Source organism: Marmota monax, unplaced genomic scaffold (assembly GCF_021218885.2).
Source record: "Marmota monax isolate L192 unplaced genomic scaffold, Marmota_monax_Labrador192_F-V1.1 WCK01_AAM20220418_F8-fsc00012, whole genome shotgun sequence".
In the NCBI taxonomy this organism is placed as follows: domain Eukaryota; kingdom Metazoa; phylum Chordata; class Mammalia; order Rodentia; family Sciuridae; genus Marmota; species Marmota monax.
In genome coordinates, this window is record NW_026695227.1 from 3,385,497 (window position 1) to 3,407,295 (window position 21,799).

The 21,799-nt window shown below is 36.2% G+C and overlaps 1 protein-coding gene and 1 long non-coding RNA gene across 4 annotated transcripts; both read right to left on the reverse strand.

The window, feature by feature from the left end:
- Positions 1–768: 768 nt before the first annotated feature.
- On the reverse strand, positions 769–7,222 carry LOC124086975 (uncharacterized). Its single transcript, XR_006849978.2, has 3 exons — positions 6,974–7,222; positions 6,209–6,308; positions 769–3,992 (listed from the first exon to the last, which is right to left on the reverse strand). It is a non-coding gene; the product is annotated as an uncharacterized LOC124086975 (long non-coding RNA).
- A 1,789-nt stretch (positions 7,223–9,011) lies between these two features.
- On the reverse strand, positions 9,012–21,409 carry Wbp11 (WW domain binding protein 11). Of its 3 annotated transcripts, XM_046435531.1 has the most exons (13): positions 21,262–21,407; positions 21,065–21,147; positions 19,222–19,337; positions 18,788–18,819; positions 18,137–18,230; positions 17,365–17,561; positions 15,967–16,100; positions 15,602–15,801; positions 14,759–14,950; positions 12,945–13,046; positions 12,295–12,588; positions 11,197–11,379; positions 9,012–10,062 (listed from the first exon to the last, which is right to left on the reverse strand). In XM_046435531.1, the coding sequence occupies exons 3-13, from the start codon at positions 19,283–19,285 to the stop codon at positions 9,629–9,631; spliced, it is 1,926 nt and encodes a 641-aa protein (XP_046291487.1). In that variant the 5' UTR covers positions 19,286–19,337; positions 21,065–21,147; positions 21,262–21,407; the 3' UTR covers positions 9,012–9,628. The 3 variants fall into 3 exon arrangements, with proteins under 3 accessions (XP_046291487.1, XP_046291486.1, XP_046291484.1); XM_046435530.2 differs by lacking the exon at positions 21,065–21,147 and having other exon boundaries at positions 21,262–21,409; XM_046435528.2 differs by having other exon boundaries at positions 21,065–21,409.
- Between the last annotated feature and the right edge of the window lie 390 nt (positions 21,410–21,799).

Genomic DNA, 21,799 nt, shown 5'->3' on the forward strand with positions numbered 1-21,799 from the left:
GATCTAGGTGTAAGTTAATCTGAGAATTGGCTGTGCACAAAGCTACAGGGGTCAAAAGACAAAACTGGCAGTTGTCTTGTGTGTGAGCATGTTGCTGGGGTTTAAACCCAGAGCTTTGTACATTGTAGGCAAGTGCTCTATTACTGAGCTCTACTACTACCACAGCCCTGGCATCTGTATTTGAATTTGAATCTAAGAATAAGTTTGACTAAAAATGGCTAGAGTAGATAAATCATCCAGGAGGAATGTACAAATGTATAAATGAATGTATGGAAAATAGCCACAGCCAACAGGGGGTTGGGAGGTCTAAAAGATTTAGTGGATTGGCAGAGGAAGGAAGGGGAGAAGACATGGCTGACAACCAGGACAGAAAATGTCAAGAGATAGAGCTGTTTTTTCATAATTTGGATTTCTGTACTCCACGCCACCTCCTAGTGCTTACACTTTCTCATATAATTAGAAAATAGTCTTTTAAAAGTTACTAGTTTTCCACACATAGAACATGCTGACAAACGAGCTGCCTCACTTTACTAATTGAATTGGAATAGAGATGAATTTTTTCCCTTTACATTTTTATATTACATACAGAAATATGAAGGATCCATGGCAACAGTTAAATGTGAAAAATGTCTTTTTAAAAAGTCAAGAAGAGGGATTGAGGGTGTAGCTCAATGGTAGAACTCTTGCTTAGCATGTGCAAGGCCCTGATTTCAACACTCAGCACCAAAAATAAATAGTCAAGAAGAATATTGGTAAGAACATCTTTGATATTCTTTATTATCATTCAGTTGAATATAATTTTTACATATGTTTTCATTTTAAGGGAGTTTTAAAAGTTGGTAACTTACTAATTCATAAAAAACAATGTAGGCATTTTAGAATGTTGAGAACATGAAAAATTTGATGCTGACAAACCATTGTTTTCTAAAATCAGGTAAATGATGAGCTTCCTGAGAGAGGGAAATGGAGAACAAGAGGAACAACACACAAAGAAGAATAAGAAACACAACCAGCCTCGGGCAGATATGAAATTATCACTGCAAACTTCTCTCTATCAGGAGAGGAAAGAAAGTTTAGTTGTGGAAAATCAGATTTTTATATATACATATATGAAAGAGAATTATAGCACATTTGGAAAGTAATTTGTATCCTTGATACTCTTATCAAGCTGTGTAATTTAAAAAGCCAGCACTGCTTAACCTGAAAGTATAGATTCAAAGCCAGGATGAACCTTACACTCAACAAAATTACCTTTTTTTTAAACAAGCAAAACAAAACAAAACAAATCTGTTCATGGGGAGTTGATTCAGTTTCTGTTTCAAAGTCCTTCTCAAACAAACTGTTCTTCTTTTTTCCCAAGCAGTCACTACAATTCCACAATATCCCTCATCAAGTTGAACCTATTAGGTAAGTGTACAAATCAGCATCATAGTGAGAAAGCACAAAGGAAATGCATTGGCTTGGAAGAGACGTAGTTTTATTGTGATGAGTGAGACAAATGCAGTGTTCTGCAAAGATGCATAACTTCTAACCCCCAGAGCTGGATTAAGGCAGTCAGCATCAATTATGGGGCCAGGTAGTCAAAGACAAAACTAAATAGACCAGTTCTCAGGGGCAGAAAGACAGGGCTCAGGAAGAAGTCTTTTGTTTGTTTGTGTTTGTTTTTGTTTTGAATCAGATTTGGAAATGGGGCCTAAGCAAAATTTATCCCAAGGTCTGGAGCCCTTCTGAACTTCTTAGCCCTTGAATATAGATCACAAATGGATTTATTAAACCTATATCAATCTTTCTCCCTAAAAACGTTCCTTTTTGTAGACATCACTAAATATTAGCTGTAGAAGTAGGGAATATAAGACTAAAAGTGATTTTACAAAGAATACAAATCTAATTAGATAATTTAAAAAAAATCTGTGCTGGGGGCTGTAGCTAAGTGGTAGAGCATTTGCCTAACATGCATGAGAACGTGGGTTCAATCCCCAGTACTGGAAAAATAAATCCAAGAGATATTCTTCCAGAGGGAAACAAAACAATACTGAGGCACTTTAGCCAATATATAATGAACACACCTTCCAGCCAGGAACAGGTGCACCTCATGCAGATAAAATTGTAAGCAGTCTTATGTGAATACACTTATTTGAGTTAAGTCCTGGTCCAGATAAGAAGCACATTAGCTGAACCTGAGGTTTTGTTGATGTCCTTCAATCAAAGATTACTGGGAACTACACCTGTAGTTGTACAAATTGTGTTTATTGCTCTTTGCCCAAGGGAGAACACACATTGTAGAGAAATATGGGATCTTTGAGTAAGAGAATATTAGGATTATTCTAGGATTTGGATTTGGGTTGGTTGATTTGGAGACTTTGCTCAGGATTGCCAGTTGTCAGGAAATAGGGTGTAGGGAAAGCTGTATTGTGTGGAATGAAGTGAAGCTAAGCTATAATTGATAAATATGCTAATGCAGCACAGCATTAGTGTATTTATCCATTGTGGTTTGAATAATTCTTACCTTTTTTATGTTCAGACATGGTCTTGTTTTTGTTTTGATTTTTCAAGGTCACTTAGTGGGCTTTTCTGGTGTTGATATTTTATGAAACTGTTTATGTTCTGTAGAACATCAAAGTGAGCTATGCTGAGCCAGCTCTTAGCAACACCAAGGTCTGGATGATAGTCCAGGCCAGCTGCTATCTGTCATGGGCTGCTTTTCCTTTCTCAGTAGCTAAAGAAATAATGTGATACCCAGAAAAGGAATTTCTCAGCAATGGAAGTAGACCAAGACATCTCAAAGCAAATGTTGGCAGTGTCCAAGCACCCTGCAACTGTCTGAGTATTTTAGTACCACATTTACATACTTTAAATATCCAAATCTTCTAACAACACCCCCAGTTTTCATGTTCATCAAGGAACATTCTATCTTGAATTTATCTTTTTATGTATGCTTTCATAGGGGATAAGATTTTTCTGGTTTCTTTAACATTGTATTCCATTTATTCCTAGTAATCAATCATGTCTTATATTTGCATTTGTATATACTTATTTAATTATATATATTTAAATTTATGTATAAGTACCATGACCATGACCTCACTTTCCCTTCCTTCTTGCATTCTACCTCCACTCCCACGGCCCAAATGGAAGACAAATGATAAGAAAGTCCAATGATGTAATCACTATAATTTAGCCTCTTGGGACCTTAGAGAGGGGTGGAAAAGTGTACAGAGGGGATTTAGAGGGGCTGACTTCCAAGTTGTCTGAATAAAATGTGAGTTGGTACCCCCTGCCATGGGAGAAGAATGTTGCTAGACCTTTCATAGCATGAAAAGTTAGCTCCTTTACAAAACCTTGTTGTACAGTGTATCGTCACAAGAACAACCAGGACAGATGGAATCCCTGTGTTCCTGAAGCTTTCACAAGAGCAGTCCTTAAGCAATGAATACATGTTTAGTTTCCAGCCTGTTCTGCCTTCTTCCTGTGCACCACTCACCACCCATACAAAACTACCTCTCATCTTTTCCAGTTATAGGGAATGGAGATAATAGAAATCACATTAGCTCCTCTTTGCTTCAGCCCATTGACCAGCCCAGGCAGACTTAATCTAACTGCAGGGAAATCTGGAAAATGTAGAAGAGTAGATTAATTTGCTGAATACCATCGGCTCTGTCATCATTCATTTGAGCATTATCATTATTTTTTTTTTTTTACTTCCTAGTTCTTAGTGTTTTCTTTCTTTCTTTTTTTTTTTAATTGTGGGTTGTTCAAAACATTACAAATTTCTTGTCATATCATATTCCACACTTTGATTCAAGTGGGTTATGAACTCCCACCTTCACCCCATACACAGATTGCAGAATCACATCAGTTACACATCCATTGATTTACATATTGCCATACTAGTGTCTGTTGTGCTCCGCTGAGTGTTTTCTTTCTTTCTTTTTTCCTTCTGTTGAACAAACTTGTAACTTGGAGCCTGCCAGTCAACTGGGGTTCTCTTGAGACTTTTTGAGAGGAAAAGTGACACAAAAAGAGTTTGTATTATTAGCTAGTAGACATAAGCTAGCAGTATCTAAGCCCCTACAAGGAACTTAAAAAACATTCCGTTTGCCCAGTCTGGTGGTACATATCTGTAATCCCAGCTGCTCAGGATGTTGAAACAGGAAGATCACAAGTTCAAAGCCAGCCTGGGCAACTTAGACTCTATTTCAAAATTAAATAAAAATGGCTGGGGGGTGTAGCTTAGTGGTGGAGCACTCCTCTAGCAAGTGTGAGGTCCTGGAATTGATTCCCAGAACCACACACACACAAACTTAAAAAGTATTTTATATATATATATATATATATATATATATATATATATATATATATATATATAAGCTAGTATGTCTATATTAGCTTTTATATATATACATACATATATACATATATATATACCAATGTATGTATATGTGTGTGTGTTTATATATAAAACCTCCATCAAGCCAAGATGAAAATGTTATTCTCATTTAAAAAAATATTCAGTTTGTTTTTGCTGAAGAATCTGTGGTAAGAGGTTTATAAGAAGGTTATAAGAGTGGAGGTAAAGAACTCTGATTGGGCTGGGGATGTGGCTCACGCGGTAGCGCGCTCGCCTGGTGTGCGTGCGGCCCGGGTTCCATCCTCAGTACCACCTACAAAGATGTTGTGTCCACCAAATACTAAAAAATAAATATTAAAATTCTCTCTTTAAAAAAAAAGAACTCTGATTTGTTCTTATGTTCATATATTCCTATGTGCCAGTCATGAATGTATTACCTCTGGGCTCCAGATCTAAGTCTCAGAACGCTCATGAAATTCCTTCAGGCATTTTGCATTATAATAAGGATGATGTTTTCTCAGTATAGGGCACTGGAGGGGCATTGCAAGAGGAAAGGTGTTTTGCCATGAAGACATGGAATAAAGCAGACCATCTACTTACAGTGTGGTTTCCTGCAATGAAAGCAGCTTAGTGACAGATACTTTATACAACTGACAAAGTCCCAAATATTTACCATCTGGCCCTTCAGAGAAAGTTTGTTGATCCTTGCTCTAATTAGTAGAAACAAACAAAAATAAAAAATTCCCCTAACCACATGCATCTATTTAAATAACTGTTGTTCTACTAATTTTTCTTCATAAATGTTGTATTTTCATGATATTCTTTATTTTCTTAAAAATGAACATATATCTCATGAAAAAACTTTTGAGTACAAATGTGAGTTTTAAAATACCTCTGCCTTTGATCTGGGTTGTTCAATAATAAAAACAATCTTGGGAAACATTGGATTTGTACTTGGTGTGTATTTTGCTTCCCTTCTCACTTAAGAAAGCCAACAAACATTTTTTTAAGGTATGATTTTCTCTGCAGTAAGTTGCTAGGTACATTGTTCTTTTTTTCTTCCAGAAAAAAAAGTTTAGCCTTTATAGAAATACTATATATGGCCTTTTCTTTTGTGGGTGATGTGTTTTATAAAGCCCAACAGAATTTTAGAGCTACACCTTTGTTTTCCCCCTTTCTGTGTGAATCTGGCTTTCACCTTCCTTTTTTCTTTGCCTCATTCTCCATCTTATTGGGATCAAGTTTGCTGAGTGAAGTAATAATGAACAGTGTGGTTATTTCTGTTCTTCCTTGTGTTCTACATTTTTTCTGAGGTTCTATGAATATAAATGCTAATGTTTTCTTCATGAAATATTAAATGAGATTAAAATATTTTATATATATAATTTTTAGAGTATTAATTCTCCTGCATATTTACCTCTTACAAATGGGGTATAACTCCTATTGGATTCGTCGTAATAAATTACAATCACAACACTTCTTTTTAAACTTAAAATGTCAAAATGTCTAATGTGGGCAAGTATAGGATAACATGTCAAGGAAAAATTTGGGATTCATGATCTTCTCTTTGTAGACTTCTGAAAGAAAGAAAAAAAAAAAAAAAAAAACACCAAAAAACCAAAAAGTTTTCTCTATTTGGTTGAAGCATCATTAGACCAGTACTATATATTTGATATTCTTAAACTTATAGCAAAAATGTTTCCATTTGCTTTAAATTTAACACAAAGTTATAGAGAAAATGAGTGTCTTCACCAGCACGTGGCATGTATTGCTGTCAATCCTTTTCCCAAAATTATTATAACATAGTTCTTTAAAAAATTAACTTTGAAAAGTACAGTATTCAAAGTTTTAGACACATACCTTGAAATTTACTCCCTGAAATTTCCCCAGGTCATTAAGGTCATCTCCTGATACACCGTTCACCACTGAGTTTCTGGTGCCTTGCTCCCAGTAGTTTCTCCTGTGGAATTAACTTTATACTTTGGCTCATGCCCACCTCAGGTACCTCATTCCATCAATTACCCTTTCATAATTTCTCCCTCTCTACTGGCTATTGCCTCCCTGCAAAGTGTGTTGAATAAGCAATACCCTTCCATTTGCAAAACCCCATCCTTCCCCTTTTGGTCTCTGTCCTCTTTCCTTCATAGATAAACTATAAGCCCCTGGCAGAGAGAACTTAAGTGGGCAGACAGTTATTTTGGCCTCATAAAAGTTCCAATTCCAATTTTTGTCAAAGGTTCTTATTTCTGAGGTTATAACTGGCACTCTCCCCAACTCATTCATACCTTCCTGAACCTAGGACCTAGATATGTAAAAATTATGTGTGGCTCTGCTTGGTGACAAATTTGAGTCCCAGAAGTCATGTCATTAGGCTCATCCTCCCAATAATTTCTGATTTAGATATTATAACTCCTAATTTGAGTCAGATATAAAGCAGGTGTGCAGTGTGAAGGATGTGGTGACTGACTGTGGTATCTAATGGTCTGAAGAAATTACTTGGGTACAATAAAAAACAATTTAAAAATATTTTTAAATAACCCTTCTGGCTATAAATAAATAAGAAGCTATTTTAAAAAGTGGCACAAACTAGAAAATACAAGTTCAAGAATGAAAACTAAACAGTACCTTGAATAACATCTAGGGCTGTCTGCTGCTGCTTTATGCCATGGCAGTTATTATTGTGGGATCCTTAATTCACATTTTACAGCTCAGGAGAGTAAAAGTCATTTCAAAATGACTTTAAGGGGCAATTATTGTGTAACAAATCAGTGATTTGTTAAGGAAACAGTACCAAGTCTACCCACATACCTGAGCAAATATTTGTATCCAGCTTCTATTTCATAGCAGTGACCTAATCAGATCAAACACTTGTGAAATCGCAATATAAATTATGACCATAACAAAAGTTTACCCAGAATTAGAACTGTTGATTCTACTTCCCTGCAGATGCAGTTTACAAACTAAATTTGTAGGATTTTTACCACTAAAATGATTTTGAAAAAACTTGCAAAATATTAGGTAATATCTTTAAAATGCCAAATGCTTCCCTACATTACTTGAAACAGAAATCTCTCCCAGATATATAAATTTCAAGCAAGGTTATCTGTCCTTAAGCACACACCAATCACAGGACTGAAGAAGTTCAGATTTCAGGGATTGCTTCAGAAAATCTAAAATAACTCCCAAATTAACAAGTAAATTAGGAGACTATCCTACCCTCTGGGCACACGTGAAATGTAGTCTTTGAATCATCTCTACACAGACTCTAGTATACTGTTTTTCCTGGCAGCAGAGCAATAAAACTTTTTTATCTCAAAAAAAAAGTTTCAAGCAAGAACATTATAAAAATACCGTAAACACAGACCAAATTGTTAATGCTGAAATGTAATTACACTTGATAATTGTGTTGAATTCTTCCATCTAAATGATCAAAGATTCAATTCACCTGCTGACCTATATTACACTAAAAAAACCTAAATGGTCTATTAATTACTTCAGCAGGATTTGCTTAATCTGAAAGAACAAATAACTTCTAGGTGAAGCCAGACATACAAAAGATTTCAGAATAAAAACCTAAAAATCTGGTGCTGGGGATGTAGCTCAGTAGCAGAGAGCTCTTCTGGCATGCATGGGGCGCTGGGTTCGATCCTCAGAACCACATAAAAAAAAATAAAGGCATTGTGTCCACATACAACTAAAAAATATTTAAAAAAAAAACAACCTAAAAATCTGTCAAGAGAAATCAGCTATGATAAAATAATAGCCTTATTTTATCACTGCATTACCTTTTAGGATACTACCAATCTTTGATGGTATGGGATTTGCACAAAAAGTCATTTAAGATACAGTGAAGTAAGGTGGATTTAGCCTAAACACAATCCATACATTGGGTATGTCATAACAGTGGTATGGACATAAGTAAATAATATAAGGAGCAGCAGCCCCCGACAACCGGGTCACTGGATAAATCATGAACACTTTTCAAGTTGTAACACTCTCAAATGTGAAATAGTAAAAATACCTGAGTCATCTCCCAGGATTACTGGGTATATAAAAAGTATTTTGTAAAAATAAAATATCAATGCTAATTAATAGTGTTAAGCATTCTAATTAATGTTTTAATCTAAAAACACATACACTTCATCATTCAAAACAGGAAATAGTAACCCTTTCTGATTTTCTAATAGCTTAGAAGTGGCTTAAAATGGCCTATGCTGGCCAGGCAAGGTAGCCTGTAATTCCAGTGGCTCAGGTAGCTGAGGCAGGAGTTCAAAGCCAGCCTCACTAACAGCAAAGTGCTAAGCAACTCAGTGAGACCCTGTCTCTAAATAAAATACAAAACAGGGCTGGAGATGTGGCTCAGTGGTAGAGCGCCCCTGGATTCAATTCCTGGTACAAAAAAAAAAAAAAAAAAAAGCAATAAAAGGTGAGTCGTAGTATTTGTAATAAATACCCCTCAATTTTTCTAAAGCCAATATGATACTCTTAAAGAAAAACTTTTTTCTTTAGCCCCTAAAATTTTAAAATTACTTTTTGCCATGATTTCAATAAGATTCTTATTCTGTACCTGAAACAATAGTTCCTTAAACTCAAGTTTTAAATACTTTTTTTTTCCCCTGCCCATAAAACTAATATTGTTTAAACATTACTATTGACACAGAAATACCTTGGTGTGGAACATTTATTTTATTTTTTTTTTCCATGAAACACTCAAAGTTCAGATCAGTGGGAAATAATTTTAATCAAAGAATTGTACATTTTCTTCCCACATATCCTGCTTTGTATTAGGAAATGACATTGTGATCCATTTCACTACAAGTAAAATTATTACAAAATATTTACAGGAAAATATTAAAAATAACTCAAACACAAAAGGCAAGATGAAATAAACTGGGGTTTCAGAAATCTCTACTCCAGTGCCCACAGCACACAAGAAGAGAGTCAAAACAAATAAGTAACTAAGATTCCCCTGATCACAAATTTCCAAAGAACTGGAGAAGGGGAAGAAACTGGACGAAGATGGTAGTGTGAAAGGAAATGGATGTTAGCAGCACTGCTGCAATAGCCAATCTATTCTGAGTGAAATACCCTCTTATGTGCAGTAAATTACCCTCTTATGTGCAGTAAATTCTGAACAAGGCTGTATTTTAAGATTTTCCTTGAACTGAAATTAGAAAATACCCTGACAGTGGAAGTAGCTCTTTCACCTAAGTTTAATAAGAGCCTCTTGTTCCACGAACCACTGTAGTGAACAGAAGCCTGTTCTGACATCAAAAGCTGTCACAGCAGCCCTTCCATTTCTTTCATGAAAGCTTCATAAACATCATCCTTAGTTTGTACTGAGACAGGGACAGAAGGACCAGATTTGGGGGCTGCTTTGGCAAGAGGCACAGCAGAATCATCCTCTGACTTTCTTTGGGGAGTAGCAGTAGCCCCTTTATTCTCCCGACGTACCCTCAGTGCAGTGGGCACAAATCGAGTAATCTCTGCCTTGGGATTAGTGATCTGTGGCTTGGCACTGATGGTTGCTGTGGCTTTCTTCTCAATGGTGGCTGCACTTGTATCATCCGCCTTGGGTCGCTGAATCAAGTTGGGTGGGGCACTCAAAACCCCCGGATTCGGCAAGGGAGCCGGTGGGAAAAGCCCAGGTGGGGCAGGTCCAAGTGGAGGCACCAAAGGTGGGCGCATCATGCCAGGGCGAGGTGGAGGGATGCCTAAAACAACAAAACAAACAGGATGAACACAAGAACCAATATAATTTAAATGCTATTAAGGACGATTAAACACAGGTGGATTAAAATTTTTTTGAAACAGATAACAATTTACTGAAAATAAGCTCAACTCATACTATCCGTTATTTGAAAGTTAGGAATATATTCTGATAGTAAAGAATAAAACAACTTTCACTTTCAGTCTGTGCCCCTGTACTTATAGCACTTTTTTTTTCCTAATTAATGATCTACTTGAAAATATTGAGCAAAATTGATTATACCAACTGGTTCCAAAGTCTACTTCAAATCTGATGGCCCAGATGCTATTCTGGCTATATGGTGCATATGGCCAAGGTCAGGGGCTGCTGTTCCTTGCATTATTTACTTAAAAGGCAACTTAAGTGGGAAGGGAATAAAAATATGACTCAGGCTTTTAAATGGACATGGAATGATAGAATGTTACTAATCAAATTCCATTACCATTAAAAAGAACTCAAGTCCTACTGATGGTTTAGACATAAAATGGTCATACCAAAACCTGCAGATTTTAACTTTTTTCAAATACCACTTTTAAGATTGAATATATTGCACCATATTTTATCAAATTTAAGATACTATTGATTATATAAACTCATAATTTTCTATCTACTACTAAGAAAGAAATTAAAAGCCTAAGCTGAACTGTTCAAAAGGAGACTTTTATATTAAACTAGAATATTCAGGGTAGTAAACAAAACAAAAATCAAACCACACCCAAAAAAAAAAAAAATTTGCCACATAATACAAGCCCACAAGGAAATCTGCAGGTATAATTCTGCTGCTGGGTAGAGGGAGGGGAAAAAAATCTTCCCTGTGATTTTAAGCTTCAAGTTTGTACTCATGCAGACACATGGAACAACATCATAATTATAGCTATAATCAAAAAGTAGAAAAATCTCAAATAGAAAATCTAAAGTGGTCTTTGGCTGAGATAAATCCCTCAAGTGATAGGCCGAAGCAAATGCAAATACCCATGGGAAGAACTCTACTTCAATCTAGGGCAATAACAACTGCAATATAGTGAAATGTGACAAAATATCTAGAAGCAAATAAAATTTACAGTAGAATGTTTTTGTTATAGAAAACTGAAAGCTTCACCTGGAGGTGCAGGGGGAGGTAGCCTTGGTGGGGGTCCCCGTGGAGGAGGGCCAGGAGGCAGACCAGGAGGTGGACCTGGGGGAGGGCCAGGGGGTCGGCCTGGTGGTGGTCCTGGAGGTAAAAGTCGTGGTAAAGGCCCTCGAAGTCCTGGCATTCCAGGAGGTCTCAAAAATGGAGGAGCCCCTGAAAAGAGAAAAATGATAAATTAATGTCAAACATTACATGAAGTAATAATTGTGGTATAAAGGCAACTCAAATATTGTTTGACTTATCACTTTAACTCCAAGTTAGATAACTTACAAAGCTCACTGAAAATATGTGGAAACATAATTCATTCAACAAATACATATACAAGGCATCAGAAAAAAGGTTAGATTTGTTATGGATCATTATTTTCATTTCCCAACACCACCAAAAAAAGTAGTCAGAGCTCTGCTGGGCTGGAAATATAAGATACAAAGCAAGATGCTTTACAAACCGTATAAAATTCAATGAGATATAGACAGAGACCACTGAGGATGATGTGAGATAAGTTATTTTGTTTTATACTAATCAGAAAAAGGTTAGCTCTATTTAAGACAACTTAATTGACTGACTGTAGAATGAAGAACTAAGATTCTTAATAGACAAGAAGTTCTCTATATTGTTCCAAGTCTTATACATTTAAGCCAACACTTGGTAGACTAATTACTTTATCTCTATGAAATAACTATAATTAAAAAACCTATAATTTAGTAATTCATAATCTAAGAAGAAAATGAGATAGCACTAACTGTGCCCCAGTCCCACCTGCTATCAATTTGGAATTAGGTCACTATATGTTATAAAAATACTAAAGAAAGCACAGTTACAAGTTTGTGCTGTCAAAATAAGAACCTTGAAAAAGGAAGGGCTCTAATAAAAACAGGTGGTTGTTAAAAAACAGTTGCAAAAAACACTTTAGAAATGAGCAAGCATTTATCCTTTGCAAATCCTTCATACCATAAGAGAATTCCATTAAGAGGAAACAAGAAAACATCAATATTAATGATGTATTTTTTTTTTAATAATTCCATTTTAACCTCATTAAATACTTATTCACATCATTTAAGTGCTTACCTGGAGGTGGTCCAGGAGGAAGGCCCGTGGGTGGCCCAGGAGGTCGTAAAGGTGGAGCAGGTGGTGGTCCAAGAGGAGGTGGTCCTGGCATGGGAGGTGCTTGTATCTGAGAAGGAGGAACAGACTGCGGGGGAGCCTGCTGCTGTGAAGAAGCAGTAGAAGTGCCATCAGAATGAGGGTCCTCTTTATGCTGTTTTTGTGATTGTTTTTCTGCTTCAGAATCATCAGAATCATCTTCATCATCATCCTCTGAAAATTCCTCTACTTCCCGTCCTTCCTCTGGGATTTCCTGACCTGAAAGAAATTTTTAAAACACATTTTTATTGTTTGCAGCCTAGAGAATGACAATGACTGAATAAATATGTTCTTAAAATTAACAACCAAATAGTCTTCTTTAATAAACTACTTAGATGTGGAAGAATAATAGTCTTCTGCTCATCCATGCTGGTTTGAGGACAAGACAGAGCCCAATCATTTAACAATAATGTAACTTGGGGCAGCCTACCTAATGCCTTCAAACCTTAAATTTTTCTGAAGGATAAATTTACTATTTACTTCAGAGTTGCTGAGATATTAAATAGAAAAATGCACACAAAGCAAATGCATAAGAAAATGCCAAAAGGTGATTCACCTTTCCTTCCCTGCCTTACCTGCCATTCGAAGCATCATGGCTTGAAGAGGAGTCAGCTCCTTCATGTTCTTCTTTTTCTTCCTTGATTTTCCAGGCATATCTGCAAATCGTACACTCAGACCTAATGGACAAGGGAGGGTGGGAGTGAGGTGGATAGGGATCAATAATACATTCGGTAAATGTTCACCATGTAATAAACATCATGTAACGTTCTACATTTGACTGTAATCCATCACTTGTCAGGATATAAGTGCACAGAGATATCTATACTAAAGACAGTAAATGAAATGCTAATTGGTGGTTAATATATAATGGTGCTATAATGATTTAAGATTTTAAAAATTAAAGAATACTATCAACATCTTATCAGTAAAACTGAATATCCAGACAAAATACATTTATTTTCTATAATAATATAAATTAATATATCCAAGTCATGGAGCTAGCATAATCTTGATAACAATACTAACCTATTGGTCAACATAACATACAAGCAAATGAATCCAGAAAAGGTTTAGAAGAAAAATACATCATAAGCAAGCAGGGTTGGTCCCAGAAATTGAAGATGATTTAACAGTATAAAAGCTAGTAACTGAATTCACTACAATAAACAACTTAAAAAGAAACAAATGAAAAACCACCTTGCCACTCCAATAGATGCTTAAAAAATATGACCAAAAAAAGGGAGAAAAACAAAAAACAATTTAATACTTAAACTAGAAAACAGAATTCTTGACAAAGGCTATCCACTAGACATTGTTACACATCATACTTAAGGGTACACTAGTAGCAGCATTTTGAGTTGGTAAACATTTGAGGAGGATCATGAAAGCAGGGCTTTAGTTTGTTTATCCTGTATCCCTAGTGATTAGAAAAATGCCTTGCTTATATAAAAACTCAGTAAAAATTAGCTGATAAGAGTACCAAATCATAGTTGGGATAGCTACTTTCATAACATGTGCTAATGAACATATATAAGAAAAAAACAGTTGGCAGAAAAAGAGAAAAATAAGGCAAGACACCACATAGTTCCAGAAAAAAATGGGAGCAGCTATGGTTGTAATTGTTTTCTACTTTCTAGTACTAATTCCTACCTAAGAATCTTTCCACCTAAGAATCTTCTTATTTTCCAATGTCAGGTGTACCACTTTTTCACTAGATTTTCCACTTGTAATTGTGATTTTTAAGAAACAGCAGGAGAAAAAATTGTCATCATTATAATATTAGCATTGTATACTAACACTGTTAAGAACACTGTGCTATAGGATACAAAAACAATTCCATAAAAGTAGCTCCAAAACTAATGAGGTTTGATAGAACTAGTATATTTTATGCATTGCTCAGTACCTATTATAATAAAATTTTCTTGACAAAAAACATACATTATGTTTTGATAAAATATGGTTCTTGATTCTACTTACAAATGTACCTGAATTATAATTATGATCCTGGTTCATGTAAGATACCATGAACATAGGAAATTCAAAGGGATTCCAAAACAGACATGTCAAAAATTTTCAAAATATTTATATAGGTAGGGGTAAAGCTATAATAATCTCAGATACTAGGAGGCTGAGGCAAGGAGGATCACAAGTTCAAAGCTAGCCAAAGCAATTTAGTTAAGACCCTGACTCAAAAATTAAAAAGCGCTAAGGCTGTGTAATTCAGTGGTAGAGTTCCTTGGTTTCAATCCCTAACACTACCACCAAAAAGTGCATGTGCATGTACGGAGTGGGGATGGGGGTGTAAAAATGAATATAACTTGATGATCTTAGGAACTTTAGCTGTGTGCCATTTATTGATCAATAATATAGAATGTTCATCTGTACATACCTGACTTTTTTTCTTCATTATTGTCTCTCTCACTATCATCACGGTGCACAAATTCATCCCCCTCACTTTCTCCATCCGATCTGTCAGTGTCACTGTCGTCACTACTGTCATCATGCTTATCCTGATCCATGTCCTCAGGATAGCCATCATCTTCACTAGTACTTGACACATCATCATCATGACCCCGTTGAGCTGAAAAGGGAAAAAAGCAAGCAACAAGTACCATGATTAGATGTCTACTACATGGTCCCAGAAATGCAGAAAATTATGCTATGTACTTCAGAATATAATTTAATTGCTTAGATAAAAATTCTGCATATAATCTCAGTCATTCATACAGTCTGACATTATTCTTATTAGGTAACAGTTTTCAATACTTCTTATTTTTGGTCATTTAAGTTTTTTTTTAAAGGTTCAAATTTGAAAATACATCCTATTTAGAATCAATCATGCTTATATAACTACACAATCAGTGATTATCAGTGATTATACAATGATGCTCAAAACTGATGACAATACAGCTGAAAGGGAAATAGGTATTGTTAGAGTGTGACATCTCAGGTTGGGGGTATAACTCAGTTGGCAGAGTGCTTGCCTTGCATGTATAAGGCCCTGAGTTCAATCCCTAGCACACATACACAAAAAGGAAGAGTGGAACCTCTTTAGATATAGTATGATGCCTTCATTTGGATAGATCCTATGATTTAACCATCTGAACACACATTGGCATGTAGATAGAACTTAAGGGTTCTAAGAGTGGTCAACAACATGTTAAATACGGACAGCATGAAACACAATGGTGAAAAAGTCATAGGAGTTAAAGAATAGTTAGTCACTCCTTACCAAGTTCTGGACTATACAACATGTCTTCATCTCGCCTACGAGGAGGAAGATCTAGAGCAAAGCCCACTTTACGGCCATACATCTGCATGACTTGGGGAGGAGGTGGACCAGGTGGAGGGCCAGGAGGTTTTCTGCCAGGGGGCAAACGTGGAACACCATGTCCAAGAAGAGGAAGGATAGAAACTGCACGAGTTGGGGGTCTGTAAGGAAAATTTGGTAGTATCACAAAATGGAATTCACTCTTAATCAAACAATACACTGCTGACACCCACATCATCTTTTATTTCTCACTGCATGAATTTTGGCATTCCACACTCAAATGGTGCTTTTAATAGATGCTCTGTTTATGGTAACTGCTTCCATACCCATAGGCTGAGGTCTTCTTTAGGATGGAGGGTGGCTGGGCACCAGGAAGTGGAATGTCCTGGATCAAGATGTTGGAAGGAGCATGCGGCATATCTGGCAAAGGAATACTCTCTACTTCCACATGCTGAGCATTCTGAAACAGAGAAAATTCCAATAGTAGAAGAGGAAACTAATCCACAAATTCAATATCAAAATTTCATGTCTGCTGTTTCATAGCCTCAATTGTTTTCCAACTTCAATAAATATCATGAAAAAAACAAGAACCAAAAGCTTCAGTACTTCCAAAGCTTGTGTTAAAGAACTCAAATATTGGGCTAGCGTTGTAGCTTAGTGGGACAGTGTTTGCCTAGCTTGTGTGAGGAACTGGGTTTGATTCTCAGCACCACATAAAAGATAAAGGTACTGTGTCCACCTACAACTAAAAAAAAAAAAAAAATTAAAAGAACTGAAGTATTTTCCTCTCTTTCTCTGAAAGAACACAAAGTTGGTGGCTTTTTTTTCTCCCCCTTTATTATCAGCTAATTATTTATGGATATGAAATAGCTGCTGTTTAGAGAAGTTCAACTGTTCAAACTAACAGGGAAAATAGCGTAACAAAGCTACCCTATTTAATATTCTAGACAATAATATATGTCAATTAGCAAGTGGTATATACCCAGTGGTAGAGCTTGGGTTCTAAACTTAGTTTGGCTTTGTTGAGTTTCTACCCTATATTATCTGTAGGTAACCATGTTGCCTTAAGTTGCCTTATCTGCAAAAAAACGAAGCCCCCAAAACCTAACTTTACAAAAATTATACCATTTAGTCCCACCTCCCAATTTTAAAAGTAAAATTTACAATGAAAGGTACAAATTCAATAAGATTTGACAAATGAATGTTTCATACTCCTTTCTGATCAATCTCAAACTCCATCCTATGGCAAACAAGGTGAACACTGTTTTTCCTCCATAGATTAGTATTGCCCGTGCTAGAATTTCATACAAATGAAATAATAACTATAAAAGAACCTCATCATGCTTTTGAAATTTATCCAGGTTCTTTTAAAAAATTTTCTTTATCCTGGGTTATTCTGTGTATTAGTAGATCATTCCTTTTTGTTGCTAAGTAAAAATTCCAATATTGCTAAGTATATTCCATTGTATATTAGAGTTTGATTATTCATTTTCATTATTTATGGACCTAGTCTATTTCCAGTTTTTGGCTATTATTGTGTTGGCAAGCAAATTGATTTCTATAAACATAAGAGGATTAGATTTTCTGGCTCAAAAAGTAAGTTTATGTTTAGTTTTGTAAGAAACTAATATGAAGTTGTTTAAAAATGATTAATTCTCCCTCTAACATTTTAGATCAAACTTCAGTACAATATTTTAGCTTCTTCCTCCAGAGAAATTGATTACCTTGACAGCATCAAAATATTGGCTAAGTTGAGCCCTCTTCTGTTCATATTCTACTTCTAGCTTTCTCAATTCTTTGTAAATATCTGGATTCTCTTTTTCATAAAGTCGCAGAATACGTTCAAAAGTTTCACGCAGCTTTTTACGTTTGTCTTTCAGTACTTTCTCATTTAACTGTGGTTGTTGCACTGGGTTAAACTCTGGAAGAAAAAAAGATTATAAATCATAAACAAAGGGTTATATCATTTAGGTATTCATAGATTTGGGACATGAACCCATCATAAGTTGAGGAGCATCTTATTGCTCTTCCACATTCTTACCGATTGGTCAACTATCCTTTGAATATTCTTATTGAAAAAAGGGGAAACTGCCTTATATTCATAATTGCTTATATTTAGATTTTATACGGTTAATTGCCAACATTAAAAACCAAATGTCACAGACAATAAAACTCCAAGGTGATTTCATAAACCAGATTTGTCGTCTCTTGAAAAATTAGCTGGTCCAACTGGACTTTTGTTACTGTATAACCACAATTAGCTTAAGCTAAATAATGGCTACCCTCTTGTTTTTAAGATATGGTATCTCCAGTTTGCAACAGTCCCTACTCCATCTCTCCATATCATCTCCCCAACACTAAAACTAAATCTGTGTTAAATGACATCATGCCATTCTGTTTTTCTTAGGCTTATGCTGCTTTACTCATTACCTGCTTTTCTGTGTGTATCAGACAACTGTAGCTGCTATAAAATCTTGACTTTTTATAAATTCTTACCCATTTCATCCAATTTCTCCATGTCCCGGATAATCTGTTTGGGGTCTTTCATCTTCAAAACTGCAGCTCGTACCATCATACGCTGTTTTTTGTTCTTAGAAAAACAAAAGAAAAGCAGAATGTTAAGAAACTGAACATTCATGAGTTTTTATTTCAAGAATCCATTTAAACAGAATTTAAAATTTCTCCTTGTTTTCTGATCACTTGTTTCAATCGCCAGATACAAAGCTATTTTTTTTGCTCTCAAAAATGTTAAGACTTTAGTAAAAAAGTTGTGCTTTTTAAGACAAATACTGCTTTTAACTTTGTGAGATCTTCAGTAGTTACTTAACAGAAAGACTTTTCTTAAAACAAATGTTGCAGCTTAATCAAAAAAATCATAGGAAAAAGCTTTGCAAGATTATGGTACCAAAAAAAGAACTACTGTCAAAAACATTAATAAAATAAACAATGACATCATAAATAATCATGAATTTATCTGCAAAGTTTACTACCAATAAACAAATCTTGGTTAGTAAATTTTATGGTTTTTATCAAAAGCATAAAGCATTTTTTTCTGGCAAGAAACTGGAAATGTTATTCTGAAATCTACTAATCTCAAAAGATGTGCCAAAAATCACTTATAGTTTCAAGATGCTTCTGAAGTCATACCTTTTTTAATTCTCTCTTCCGGGCTTCCTTTCCTTAAAAGGGAAAGAGGGAGAGAAGATACAATTTTTAAATCTTGTTGAGAAAAGCTCGCTAATCATGGCAACCCCAAATTTCAGGACATTAAGTTTCTTAGAAAACAATTATGAATCTTAACAAAAAGTTACCATAAATACTAAATAAGAGCTGGTAAAACCTAATTGGTTCAAAACTCCGAATACACAAAGTCTTAAGCCAATTCTACTTTGTCAAGTCAATATGGATAGAAATTTATTGGCAAATTTAAAGTTTTAATCATGTGCCCACAAGAACTAGATGATTTCATACAATTTCCTCCTCCTATCACTCATCTTATAATTAAGTCACAATGAAACAGGTTCCTTATTAACTGCAATTTTTAATATCCTCTACTTCATTCCACACTGATAGACACTTACGGGCTTGGTCTGTAGGGTTCATAAATTTTCCACTCTTGGTGGATGATGTTGATCTCCGTCCCATGTTGACAATATGTATGGTTCACTTATTCATTTAAAAAAAAAAATAAACAAACCTGTAAAGACAAAGAAATAGATTACTTTTCCTATATTGATAACATTTCTTCCTTTTTAGTGTTCCTATCTCTGGAAAGAAACTTCCCTTTGATCATGAATTTTGTGAGACTGTGATCTTTTCTTAGTTTTGACTTTAGTACCCAAGAAAGATGGCCTCAACTTTCTTGACCACAAAAAAATTACATCTCTATTATTCTTTAGAAAGATAACAAGTCTGAAGATTACTTTATCATTAACTCATTAACATTTTCTGTATAAATAACAACACTGTCAATTGAAAAAAAATCAACTAGAAATGTGCTAACAACATGACACAAATCACAAACAAAAGCTGTCACATTCCTCCTTTATTTACATGTAGGGTAAAAGAATAAAAAGGAAAAATGGGGGCAATGAATCTGGGCTTAAAGACAGTATCTTCCCCTTGCCCCTCTCCACATTTTTTCTTGACATATGTGCTATATATTTCCTGAGACATAAAAACTCATTAATTTAGGCCCATTCACTTTAGATTTAATTCTAATCTGAATAGAACTGACTCTCGTAAAAGCTTAAAATATAACCAAAAATGTAAATATCCAAAATCAATATTCTATTATATTAACAGAAATCCCAAAGACTTCTCCGCTGAGATATATGTTTCTTACTGGAATCTACTTGACTCCGGATTTATATTTTTTAAGGTAATTAAAAGTAATAACTGTGTTTAAGGAAAATATTTTTAAAAATTAAAACTTTTTTTTTTTTGTACCGGGGATTAACTCAGGGACCTTCAACACTGAGCCACATCTCCAGCTCTATTGTGTATTTTATTTAGAGACAGGATCTGAGTTGCTTAGCACCTCGAGGTTGCTGAGGCTCCTTTTGAACTCACTATCTTCCTGTCTCAGCCTCCTGAGCCGCTGGGATTACAGGGGTGCGCCACTGTGCCTGGCTAAATTAAAACTTTTATTAACATCATTTTTTTCTCTTTTAACCCCCCCCCCCCCCAAATGAAGTTTTACTTTGGGAAACTTAGTCTTTCCAAAAATAAAGACTGACAAATTAGCTTTCTTTTTGAAAGTAGACACTTTTTAAAGAGTGGGAAAGGGAAGATCAAAGAGCAAATTTGGGGGCAGATCATAGGATTGATTACCTTCCCTTTGCCCCCTTAAGATTTTGTCAGACCAGTCAATGCGTTTCACCAAGTGTTCAACTGCTCCTATTTCTGCTGGATGTTTCACAGTTGTTCCAGAGGCAATTATTTTACCATATTAAGTGTCCCCTTCTCAGAAAAACTGGGGGCCTGGGGAAGGGGCGGGAGAATATAAAATGGATAATGGGGGAACCAGCACAATGGTACAAGTTCTTATATCTTCGAGTACCTTTATCTGTTGTGTTTTCCTTTCTCATTTAAACCTCAGGCCCATATTTTGACCCTCTTCTCCCACAACTGGAACACAGGGCAGATATGAATTACAGAATTTTTACAGAAAATCGTGGAGCCCCAGTCTACACAACTTTTCTGCCTAAAAGCTAAAAGTGGAGGCGATTGAGAAATCAGGCCGAAAAGCCGTGGGGAATTATAAAAAAGTCAAAGAGGCTTCAAGGGACGGGGCCCAGGTCCATCAAAGGAGGCAATAGCAGCAACTGCCGAAACCATAGCGACGGTTGATACTGGACTCGAGGTACAAGACGTCAACCTGAGGCAACCGCTCAACGTGCTTAGGAAGCGGCAATAACCCACCTGGCGAAGTAACCACGTAGCCGCTGGATGCTACCCGACGCCAGGCCCAGGAATCCTCCAGTCTGCTGCTCGGGAGATCCCAACTGGGAAGAGGAAGGGCCGGGTAAAGGGGCCTGGTGTCCCCAAGGCAACCGCGCGGGCCCCAGGAAGGGACCGGAGAGATGAAGAAGCGGAGTAAAGCAATCCCATGTACTCACAGCACTGCTGGGCTCCCAGGACTGCGAGAAGCGGGGAGGGGGCGATTCCGGGCCCCTTTCACTTCGTAGGGGCCTTCACCTCTGCCTCTCGGTCAACCACCTAACCACCGCCATCTTGAAACCTCGCGCCCCACCGCCATCCTTACGTCACTTCCTATCCCTCAGGTCGATGATCTCTTAGCGATGTTCTGTAGTGGAACCATAGATAGCGCTCAAGAACTACAGGACTAGAGGCTTTTCCGCTACAAAAGAGTGCCCCATTGGCTAGTTATAGGCTAAGAGCCCTCCCACGTCGATTGACACTTTATAGTCCAATAGGAATAAGTAAAAGAAAGTCCATATCTGATTGGCTGTTTATTTTGCCTCTCGGGCCGGGGGCGTTCTGACTAAATTACCGCGAGCTCTGTCTGTTGAGCCGCGCGATTGCGGTGCATTTGGAAAACGGAGGTGTTTTGGCCTGTTTCTATCCCCGGGATTGTGTTAATTGTTGGATTTTCGTATTTCTTATAAAGTAAACGGGCGCAATCTTTTGTGAGTG